Source organism: Sinocyclocheilus grahami, unplaced genomic scaffold, assembly GCF_001515645.1.
Source record: "Sinocyclocheilus grahami isolate Dianchi unplaced genomic scaffold, SAMN03320097.WGS_v1.1 scaffold138.1, whole genome shotgun sequence".
Taxonomy (NCBI): Eukaryota; Metazoa; Chordata; class Actinopteri; order Cypriniformes; family Cyprinidae; genus Sinocyclocheilus; species Sinocyclocheilus grahami.
The window spans coordinates 1,100,725-1,112,507 of NW_015505317.1; the positions used below are offsets into that span (position 1 = coordinate 1,100,725).

At 36.0% G+C, this 11,783-nt stretch overlaps 1 protein-coding gene across 3 annotated transcripts in view; it reads left to right on the forward strand.

The window, feature by feature from the left end:
• The window catches only part of LOC107591175 (tyrosine-protein kinase JAK1), a 42,898-nt gene extending 33,165 nt beyond the window's left edge, over positions 1-9,733 (forward strand). For all 3 annotated transcript variants that reach the window (XM_016280244.1, XM_016280245.1, XM_016280246.1), the window contains exons 16-24: positions 752-903; positions 1,007-1,157; positions 2,036-2,124; positions 2,248-2,440; positions 2,545-2,669; positions 5,277-5,449; positions 5,642-5,759; positions 7,469-7,579; positions 8,738-9,733. In XM_016280244.1, the coding sequence (XP_016135730.1) occupies positions 752-903; positions 1,007-1,157; positions 2,036-2,124; positions 2,248-2,440; positions 2,545-2,669; positions 5,277-5,449; positions 5,642-5,759; positions 7,469-7,579; positions 8,738-8,839 (1,214 nt within the window). In that variant the 3' untranslated portion in view covers positions 8,840-9,733. The remainder of the gene's footprint in view (positions 1-751; positions 904-1,006; positions 1,158-2,035; positions 2,125-2,247; positions 2,441-2,544; positions 2,670-5,276; positions 5,450-5,641; positions 5,760-7,468; positions 7,580-8,737) is intronic.
• The last annotated feature ends 2,050 nt before the right edge of the window (positions 9,734-11,783 follow it).

Below are 11,783 nucleotides of genomic sequence, written 5' to 3' on the forward strand. Positions count from 1 at the left end.
TATATAAAATGTATGTATTTATTTATTTAATTTAAGTCTGTTTATTTTACATTATCTATTAATATTTAATATATATATACTGTATGTATGTATGTGTATATACATATATATATATATATATATACTGTATGTAATATGCCATATATGCATTATAATATTGTATATAGAAGGAGTTATGTGGGTAAAATGTCAAGTGTTATTGAGTGTCTATCTAGGATAAATGCATCTGAGTCAGTGCGGTGTATCTGATAGTTGGGCTCTATTGGACTGCGAAAATGGACTACTCGGAAAAGATAACTGACAGGAATTTTGTTGGCTGAGATCCAGCTCAGCTCCCTGAAGCACTTTAGAGACCACAAAAGCTCTGTGTTTGCTATGTGTCAGGGACTGTTACAGGAAAGACTGGTTGTGTGTTTTGTTTTGGCGTGGTGGTGTGTGTGCTCGAGAGAGAGGAATGAAAGGGGCACAGAGAGGGATTGAAATGTGGCATACAAGAAAGCGTTGCAGAGAGATCATGTGTTAGATGAAATGCCCTTTTAAAAGACATAAAAGCTCGATAACAGTAAAGATGATTGTTGAAACTACAGTGTGTGTTTGAATGAGGAAATGGTTGTGGAAACCCTCTAAAATTAGGATTATTTACCTAGTAAAGCCCAGCTTGGTTGTTTGAGTGTTAGTTTTAACTTGATTTAAAACAATCCAGTCTAGCATGTTGTTCATGCATGACAATGTTCTTTGTGTGTGTCTATAGAGTGTGTGGACAGGATTCCTTGGATTGCTCCTGAGTGTGTACAGGACACGGCTAATCTGAGCATAGCAGCGGATAAGTGGGGCTTTGGGACAACTCTGTGGGAGATCTGTTACAACGGAGAGATACCTCTCAAAGACAAAAAGCTCACAGAGGTAACGGCATACACATGCTCTGTTAGGTATTTTTATGTCTTAGCATTATCCTTTCTGTGCTGAAAAATTATGTATTTTTCTTGTTGGTCATCTCTGTGAGCAGAAGGAGAGGTTTTACGCAGCGCAGTGTCAGTTGGCCACCCCTGACTGTGAGGAGCTGGCCAAACTCATGACCCACTGTATGACCTACGACCCTCACCAGAGACTCTTCTTCAGGGCCATTGTCAGAGACATTGACATGGTGGAGAAACAGAGTAAGGAAAAGAAGTCAGGATATACAGATGACAAAGATAAACACTTGATTAGTTATTAAAAATATTACCTGTTGGAACCAAAATAATACATTTATTTCCTTCCTTATTCTTCATACTGACCTCTTGTGGTTAGGAGTTTTCATCTTGCTAAAAGTACTGAACGTGTGTTTTACCCCCTGAAGTCCTTTTTCAATGTTTAAGTTTTCTTTCACCTACACTGTTGTTCAAAAGATTGAGGTCAGTGTGATTTTTATTTTTTAAAGAAATAATACTTTTATTCAGCAAGGACACATTAAACTTATCAAAATTGACAATGAAGACATTTATAATGTTACAAAAACATATTTCAAATAAATGCTGTTCTTGTTCATCAAAGAATTCTGAAAAAAATGTGTCACAGTTTACAGAAAAATATTAAGCAGCACAACTGTTTTTAAAATTGAAAATAATAATTGAAAATGTTTATTGACAACCAAATCAGTATATTAGAATGATTTTTGAAGGATCGTGTGACACTGAAGACTGGAGTAATGACTTTTGAAAATTCGTCTTTGTCATCCCGGGAATAAATTACATTTGAAAATATACAGTATTTAAATAGAAAACAGTTCTTTTAAATTGTAATAATATTTCACAATATTACCGTTTTGCTGTATTTTTGATCAAATAAATGCGGCCTTGGAAAACATAAGAGATTTCTTTCAAAAACATTATAAACATCTTATAGACAGGTAGTGTAAATCAGTTATAGTTTAGTCTTATATGAGTTTTTGCTACTGTACTTTTAAGATATCTATATGTTCAAGTTGTAGTTTTTTGGTTCTGTTGTAGGTTATTAAATTTTCCACTAAATGTCCTCTTTAATGTTTTCTCTCTAGACCCGTCCATTCAACCTGTTCCCATGCTAGAGGTGGACCCTACAGTGTTTGAGAAGAGGTTCCTCAAGAAGATCAGAGACCTTGGAGAGGTATTTACACTGTGTGTGTGTGTGTGTGTGTGTGTTGTGTCTTTTAAACTCATCAAGAACAAACTGGTTGTAGTTTCAGCGACCATCTCCTGGTAGGACTAAAGTTCATCCTTGTGTTTTCAGGGTCATTTTGGAAAGGTGGAGTTGTGCAGGTATGACCCGCGGGGAGATCGGACCGGAGAGCTGGTGGCCGTGAAGTCTCTAAAGCCGGAGAACCGAGAAGAGCAGAGCAGTAACCTGTGGCGTGAGATTCACATTCTGAGAGAACTTTACCATGAGAACATTGTCAAATATAAGGGCATCTGCCACGAGGAGGGTAAACCACAATTTTGAACACCATAAATAATATAACACTGTAATGGCTTTTGGTGCCAAATGCATGAGATGGTCGAGTGAATCTTTCCATGTTTTTGTTTTAAGGTGGGAGATCCATTAAGCTCATCATGGAGTTTTTGCCGGCAGGCAGTCTGAAGGAATACCTCCCAAGAAACAAAGCACACATAGACCTTAAAACCCTGCTCAGCTATGCTGTACAGATCTGCCAGGTAACATCATATTTGAATGGGTTATGAGGCTTCACTATTTGTCCAAAATTGTGACTATTTTTGGTATTTTTACCCCTAAAAACACACACAAACAGACTGAAACAAATATGTAATGAAATTAAAAGCCAGAAATAATCACAAACAAAAGGACTATTCACATAAAAGCAAGAAAATGGCGCGACTGATGAAAAAAGACATATGTGACCCTGGAGCACAAAACATAAGTCATAAGTTGCATGGGTAAATTTGTAGCAATAGCCAAAAATACATTGTATTAGAGCCCGACCGATATATCGTTTAGCCGATATAAGCCTGTCGCCAATATATCGGTATCTGCGAATATACCGGCGATATGAATTTTTTTTTCCTACAGAACATAACATATGCAGATTAAATGCTTCTGAATCGTGTAATTACTTAGTTTGTCCAGCAGAGCACGCGCCATTGTTTGCTACTGGCGACCCAGGTCAGTGTAGTGTAGAGATGCGTCCGGTGTAGAGTAGAACCCATTATGTTGTCTATACCGGATTCAGTAAACTGATGCCTCGTTCTATTTATGACGTGCTGACAGAAGTTCAAATGATTTTCAACAGTTGCTTTGTCGCGTTCTGTTGCAGCACAGACACGGTGTCAGCATAGTTTGTCAGATTGAAAAGTTAGTATCTTTCTGCAGTCCAAAAGACGGCAGTGCATGGTGGCTTGAGTCTGTTGAATGGTGATTTAATGCTACGTTGTCACCTACTTAGAGAGACTCAATGCTAAGTAAATAAACATCAATGCCCCCGTCTTTTACTCTCACAATGAGCTTATCATATTCGTTTGCTACATTAGTAGGGCCCTATGATTTCCGCGATGCAGAAAACATGGACGGAATCGTGGAATCCAGTCATAAAAACAGAATTTACTGTATAACGCGGAACCCGTCTTATTTTTGATAAATAAATAAAAAAAAGGTCAGTACATATATACTGTGTATGTATATATATATATCACTGTGAAGTTTACTGTTAAGTGCACTGATGTCAGACTCACTTTGAATAATAAAGTTTATTGTTAAATTGTTAAATATTATTGTATAATATCCATTACATAGGCCTATGTTTGTCACATCATTATAAGTGTTTGATCACCACATTTGAGTTATCATTGCAAAAAATGTGTTTATGTATATACATTCTGTTTATGTAGGCTATATACTGTATTTTATATACAGTAGCAGTCAAAAGTTTGGACACGAATGGGAGTGTCCAAACTTTTGACTATACTGTACTATAATATAGCCTACACATAAAGAATATCGGCCGATATATCGGTATCAGTCTTTTTTTACTCCTTAATATCGGTATCATCTGCCCCCAAAAAACCCATATCGGTCGGGCTCTACATTGTATGGATCAAAATTATAGATTTTTCTTATCAAAAGTCATTAGGATATTAAGAAAAAATCATGTTCCATGAAGATATTTTGTACATTTTCTACCATAAATATATAAAAAAATATTTATTATAAGGACTTCATTTGGACAACTTTAAAGGCGATTTTCTCAATGTTAAGTTTTTTTTGCACCCTCAGATTCCAGCTTTACAAATAGTTGTATCTCGGCCAAATATTGTCCTGTCCTTACAAAAACCATACATCAATGGAAAGCTTATTTATTCAATTAAAAAAAAATGGACCCTTATGACTTTTTGTTTTGTGGTCCATGGTCACATATTTTATGGTAAAATATATTTTAAAGTAAAAGCCTGTAACTCGTCAGATAGTAAAACATTCACTTTAATTCAAAATACATGCCATCTGGTAAAATCAATTTTATTTGCCTTAATGCAGTGAGTGATATTGTGATGTGTAAATACACCGTAGTATAATAAAAACTAATAGAGGTAGATAGTGTGTAATTTGCTGCAGTTTCAATCACAATCAAATTATCAAGTTATTGGGTTTGGTAATATTTGTAAAAAAAAAAAATTTCAAGAAATCTCATGCTCACCAAGGCTGCACTGATTTGATTAAAATACAATAAAAAAGGAATTATTGTGAAATCTTTTTACAATTTAAAATTATTTAAATAAAATAAAACATTTTAATGTAATATATTCGAATATGTTCGAAAAAATTAGATGCTCAAGACGCATATTGTTTTTTTTTTTAATATTGAAAACTTTGTGCAAACATTGTGATACATTACCATGATGCATAGAAAGTTCAGAAGAACAGCATTTATTAGAAATTTTTTGAAATATTGTAAGTCTTTACTGTCCTTTTTGATCAATTCAGTGTGTCCTTGCTGAATAAAAGAGTTCATTTCTTATAAAACAAAAAAGTAATTCCCCATATAGCATATATTTTCTCATAATGCATATGGAGATACCATGCGATATAATAATTCATAAATATTGTATCCATTTTGTCAACAGTTGCTTTCCACATTGCTTATTTTTGTTCTGCTTCTTTTTTGTCTTCATGGCCTTGTACTCAGAGACCAACAATAACAACAGCTGCTTACAGTGATCCTTTGTGTTGTCATGCTCTGGGTTCTGTTTGAAATGCAGACCTACGCTGTAACATTATGCTCATCCCTGCTGTTTTCTGATCTCTAACTCCAGGGCATGGACTACCTGGGCTCTCGCAACTATATCCACAGAGACCTGGCGGCCCGGAATGTTCTGGTGGAGAATGAAAGCACGGTAAAAATTGGAGACTTCGGCCTGACCAAAAGCATTAAGGATAATGAGGGTTATTACACTGTGAAAGATGATTTGGACAGTCCAGTGTTCTGGTAAGAATCTCTCATGAGAAGTCCTGCTATACAACAATGACCCAAGTGCATTAAACTAGATCTCCGTTAAATCTAATACGAACCATATGCGTTGGTGATGCCATGTATCATCATCCATAATTGTATTAGGTATAATTGTGAAATTCCCTTGGGAAATCCACTTTGTAATGATTATTTTCCTCATTTTCCCAGGTATGCTCCAGAGTGCCTGATTCACTGCAAATTCTACAGGGCGTCTGATGTCTGGTCTTTTGGAGTGACCTTGTATGAGCTGCTCACATACTGTGATACCTCATGCAGCCCTATGTCGGTAAGTGGCCAGTCAGATGTTTTTAGCACTGTCTCAAATGCCCTAAGCCAATGCATACTCGCTTTAAAGGTGCTGTAAGTAAGTTTTTGAATCTACTAAAGCATAAAAAACCATAACATGTTTGCAGGTATTTAAGAAACATGCTAAGTTAACATACTTGTTTATCTGAAAAACAATGCTACAGTCAGTTATTCTTCTTTGAAAATGTGCGTTCCGGGCCGGAATGTCGGTCTCTGTTTTGGTTTGTGAAACCCGCCCACTGCCAGTTTACCCAATTGTATTTCGGGACCCCGGGTTGCCAGTTGGCGGAAAACACAGCGCATTTAATTTCATTCATCGTCAAGTGCGCTCGTTCCTGTTGTCAATCTGGCAACCTGCGTGTTGGTCAAGTCTGAGGAGGAGGGGCCGGGTGAAAAAAACCCTCTCCAATATTTTGAATTTAGACTGCAATACCTAGTTCAACCACTCGGGGTCAATCCTACATACAGCACCTTTAAGTCTCCACTTTGGTGATGTAATTCGCATATGAACACCCTTTTGAAATGGGGACCATCACATGATGGCCATCACAAGTCCCTTCACATTCTGTCAAATTCTGGAATCCCTCTTTAGTTCGTTTCTCAATTTAGAATCTTAATTTTCTTCATTGGGTATCAAACAGTGTTATTTACCAATGAGATACTATTATAGTTTTTAATATTTTGAATTAGATTTTATTTTTTTTTGCTTTCATGTTCATTGTAAAGTTTTAGCAATTGTGTTGTTTGTCATTTTTTTTAGTTTTTGTTGTTTTTAAATATGTCTATAGTTTTTATTAGTTATTATTTCAGTTTGTTATATATATATATATATATATAACAAACTGAAACTATAGTTACTAGAGTAACTATAATAACCCTGGTTTCAAATGAAATATTTTATCATAATAATAACAGTGGAGCTTTCTGTCAGCAGGCAAGGCAAATTTATTTAGCACATTTCATACACAGTTGTAATTCAAAGTGCTATAAACTAAAAAAAAAAAAAAATTTGAAATGATTTAAAAGTTCAAGGATGAATAAAAAATACAATAAAAAGAAGTAAAAAAAAAAAATAGATGGTATACATTAAAAGGAAAATGAGGGGGGGGGTCACAAAATATCACAGCTGCACTTAGAACAGACTTGTGTAATTATTTTTATGCAAATGTGTTATGTAAATATTTCCTCATGCAAGTATTTTACTTTTTGATTGCATTTCTTATTCAGTGTTTGATTATAAGCAGCAGGAGGGTAATACAGATTTGTTGTGAAGCAAAACTGAGCACTTCTAGCATTTTCTTAGAAAGCCCATGTTCGTTTCTGTAGGCTGAAAGAAGCCCTTGTTTAGGAGGTGCTGCTGAGTCTGGTTCTTCTGTCTCTGTCTCTCTGAGAACATGGCAGATGGTGTCAGTCTGTGCCCACAGTGGCAGATGTCTTACCCAACGGCCACGGTAGACGTCTGCACAGCAATATCCTCTTTTTTTCTGTGTAATGCTTTTGGAGGACATGTTGTTATTGAGGGACTTGTCAGGTTTTCACATTGTACACAAAAGTAGTAATGCTTGCTCACCCACTGAAAGCATCAGAGGGTTAAAGGTGGTTTACTAGAGGAGACATGGATGAACGTTTAATACCTCAGTGCTTAATTGTAAATTAGGCCAGTGACCTGACTTTGCTTCACCCCCACAGGTGTTCCTTAAGATGATTGGTCCAACACATGGCCAAATGACTGTTACTCGATTGGTCAAAGTCCTGGAGGAGGGAAAGAGACTTCCAAAACCAGACGGCTGCTCAGATAGGGTAATATATAGCTTCACTAAAAACAAAATGCTGTGTATGTATATTTATTTATTTAGGAAATAAATGCATTCTTTAATTTAGCAAGGATACTTTAAAGTTATCAAAAGTAACAGCAAATACATTTTTATTGTCAAAAAGATTTTTATTTCAAATAAATGCTGTTCTTTTGAGCTTTCTATTAATCAAAAAATAATAATTTTTCACGGTTTCTGCAAAAATATTAAGCAGCACAACTGTTTTAAACATTGATAATAAGAAATGTTTCTTGAACAGCAAATCGGCATATTAAAATGATTTCTGAAGGATCATGTGACACTGAAGACTGGAGTAATGGCTGCTGAAAATTTAACTTTGCCAGCACAGGATGGCAATTACATTTTAAATTTGGTAACATAGAAAAGAGGCTTTTTAAATTGTAATGTTTTCACTGTTATTCTGTTTTTACTGTATTTTTTTTAATTTAAAAAATCAGACCTGGTGAGCTCAGATCTAAAAAAGCAAAACAAAAAAACACACACACTGGCCTCAAACTTTTGAACGGTAGTGTATGTTACAGATCATATTGGTATAATAATATTTAACAAAGTAACCTCAGATCTTAAATATTGATAGAGAATTCTAAGGAAGTCAATCCACACCCACATACAGTATGCAACCGTTGCCCCACACACGTCCATTAGATGTCAAGGTGTTTTTAACTGTCAAACTTCTCTTTTGCAATAACTCACAATGAGCTTTTTATCTTTGAGCAAACATAATTCTTACATTTCATTTATTTACATAAAGTATGTGTTAATCCAGTGGTGGTGTTTGTTTGTTTTTTTATAAAAATATTTTATTCGTCTATTTACATGAAGTATATACATTTTTATTTAAATGTAAATTGTTTACTTGAAAACATAATCTTTAAATACATGTATAGTTTTTTTTTTTTTATTAATATTAGTATGCATATTTCACTTTATTTGGCATAAACATTTCTGATATTAACATTTTCGCAATTTAAAAAAAAAAAACCCTTCCATAGGATATTTCCTGCTCTATGAATTGAAGAATCACACATTTCTTTTATGATGGTGCAGGGTTAGCTGATTAAACGGCAGGTATGGGCTGCGCTCAAGGGCTTGTGTCTGATTGTAATCTTTTGTGTTTTGACAGTTGTACAGTCTGATGAGGAGATGCTGGGAGGCGACGCCTGAAAAACGGATCGAATTCAAAGGCCTGATTACCGACTTTCAGCAGATGATTGACAGTCAGTAACTATGGAAATAAGATGGGACAGACTCCACTTCTTATGCAAGAGGCAGTCCCAGAGAGACAAAATCCCCCGCATCCCAAGAAAAAAACAAAAAAAAAAAGTATAAATGTGCAGTGTAGCACTCTTTCAATATACTCTTTTCTCTCACATTATGACCTCATAAACTGAGCCCTTTCGAAATAGCCAAAAAGACACGCTAGAACCACTGAATCAGACAGCAGATACTGTCAAGGCCTCTCTTTAAATATGCAAATATGTAACTGCCAATCTCGAGTCGCTCATTTTTCTCTTCAAGTTCAAATGCAGACTTGGTGCAAAAAAGGAAAGTGAATCAGGAATTTTGACTCGTGATATTCTGCTTCATATTGTGCCTCAGTGTCACAGCAGCCACCATGATGCATGTATGAATAACCCATTATTAGGTGCATTACAGCATGCGCTGTATGGATTCTGGGCATCGTGAGTTGTATGCAACGACAGAGACTGAACCCCGTTGCGCTAAAAGAGGAAGACGAGGAACGTGTCAGAATGTAGATTTACACGTATGGTCCACAGTTTGGAGCTTTGATGAGTGGATTATGCCCCTTCTCATAAGACGTGCAAAGTATGTTAAGTGCTCAAAGACTGAGTTTGTCAGACTTGGAGCGGACAGCTGTCCTCCTTGAAAAAATTCCAAGCGTGCTGGATTACCGGAAAACTTTGAAATAGCATGCACCGGTCAAGATGCACTATGCTGTCACATTCTAATAACTGTACTTCCTCTCTGCGCTTCACATTTGCCACGGAAAACTGAAGATGATTCTGAGAAGAGCATGTGGAAGGGTATTTGGCAAGAACATGGGTTTAATGAAATGTCTAAAATGGGCACTAGGGAGCAGTAGAGTTTATGAAAAATCTCAAAGAAAACTATTGTTTATGTTGTGCAAATTATATTCCAGGCTCAGTTATCTTTCAGAAAGTTAATTAACTGTCTGAAGAATCCTAGTATTTTATCTGTTCTTTTTTTATATCAAAATAAAAGGTGATTAACAAAAGTGCAACATCTTTCTATCGGAGGTATTTTGTCATTGTCTAAAAGATGGATGCTGACAGTAAAGAGAAGGATCAGGGTGTGAACGTTGAAATTAGTTTAGCGTCTTAAAGTGCTTAAAAGCCTTAGCTGTTATTCATGTAACTAAACGAAGACTAAATATTCAAAGACGCCCTAATTCCCATCTGATTATCAGATTATGGTTAATCCTCGCACATGGTTCCTGTAAAGGGAAAATGATTCATCTCGCATGTGGTTTTGCACTGAAGGAATTGTGAAATGCACGTCGCTGCATTCATATCTACACCGCCATGGTGGCCACAATGGAGTTGAGAATGGTCGAAGGAAAAAAGCGATGAGAGACATCATTTTCCTGTCCTTTAATGTGGAATGCAAAACAATTCCATCTGCTCAAAATGAAATCCAAACCTATTTTCCTCAACAACAACAAAAATTACAACAAAATTGTATCCAACAGGGTCAAATGTACATAAATACACATAAGATAAAGACAGTATTTTTTTTTTTTGCTGTTAAATATTCAAAAGCATTGAACACATCTACTGAAAAAAAGAGGGAAAAGTTTATTTCTTGTATTGCAGGAGTATAGGCATGCTTAAATTCCACTGTTCCTAAAAATAGCTTATTCACAGTAAAGCAATATCAATAGAGTTTGGATTATAAAATATTGCAAAATCTCAATTCAAGGTGGGGGGAAAAAAAGAAACTACAACCTTTTAAACTAAAAACAGGCTGCAATATGTGTACAAAGCACAAGAGTGTCGATAACCCTGTGTGTTTGAACAGGCAAATGTACCTTCTACATCAAGAGACACTTTCAGTATTGCAAAGCGCACATGTACACGTTTATGATATTCAGAAGGATAAAAGTGACCTTGCAATGAGCAGAACTGGAAAAATGCATTACAGGCTTGACTTGAAATACAAGGGGAACATCAGTATGTGTTGACCATCAGCAAAAATGGTAAGAAATACAAGGTTCATCAATGCAAAATAGGCACAATTTTCCATCCTTCACCTTTCTATAGAAACAAGAACACTTTAAAGAGATTATTTACTTTAGTAACTCGACCCGCTCTCTTCAAGGTAAAAGAGTCACTCGTCTTGATTTGGAGCAGTGGTACGGCTGGAGAACAGGAGACTCATGGGAAGGTGACCAGAAATACATGCGCTTTATAATCCCTGTGGAGTGTCATTTTGCAACAAATCCCATTTCTGATTATCTAGAAACAAGCAGCACGAGGCAAACTGAACTTGAGCACACAGAACAAGGGGTAAACTAAAAATGCTCACATTATTCTTAAGCATTTCTAGTGTTTCCTGAAAGGAAAAAAAAAAAGGCCTCTGTGTTTATAAATGGTGGTTTTGTGCTGAAAGTGGGACGCAGAGCCTCAGGTACCGATGTCAATTTGGGATTGTCTTTATACTTGTCAAAACACAAAAAGGCAACATAAATAGGACGTGATAACAGAGGCTCCTCCTTAAATGTGTTGTCAGTCTGTTGTGGAGGTGAGAGAATGGCTTTCAGTGAAAGAACAACCAAGAGACAATCACTTCAAAAGAGTAGAAAAAAGAAGGCACAGAGCCTTAAACATAAACGGCTGAACGCGCCAGGCAAACGCCTGTATGTGGTAGCAAAGCCAAACAACGGCTCCTTTTAAAACGATCTGCTGGCAGACTGCATCCAACCAGTAATCAACACAGTGTACTGCAAAAAAATCCAATTCGTAATGAGAATCTGTCTTATTCACCACTAGTAATATCTAAACATGCTTAAAACAAGCTCAGTGCAAAGTAAAAGGGATAGTTCATCCAAAAATGAAAATTCTGTCATCATTTACTCACTCCTGTGTTTTTACAAACCTAATTATGCCATTTTAAAGAATTCACTTTTT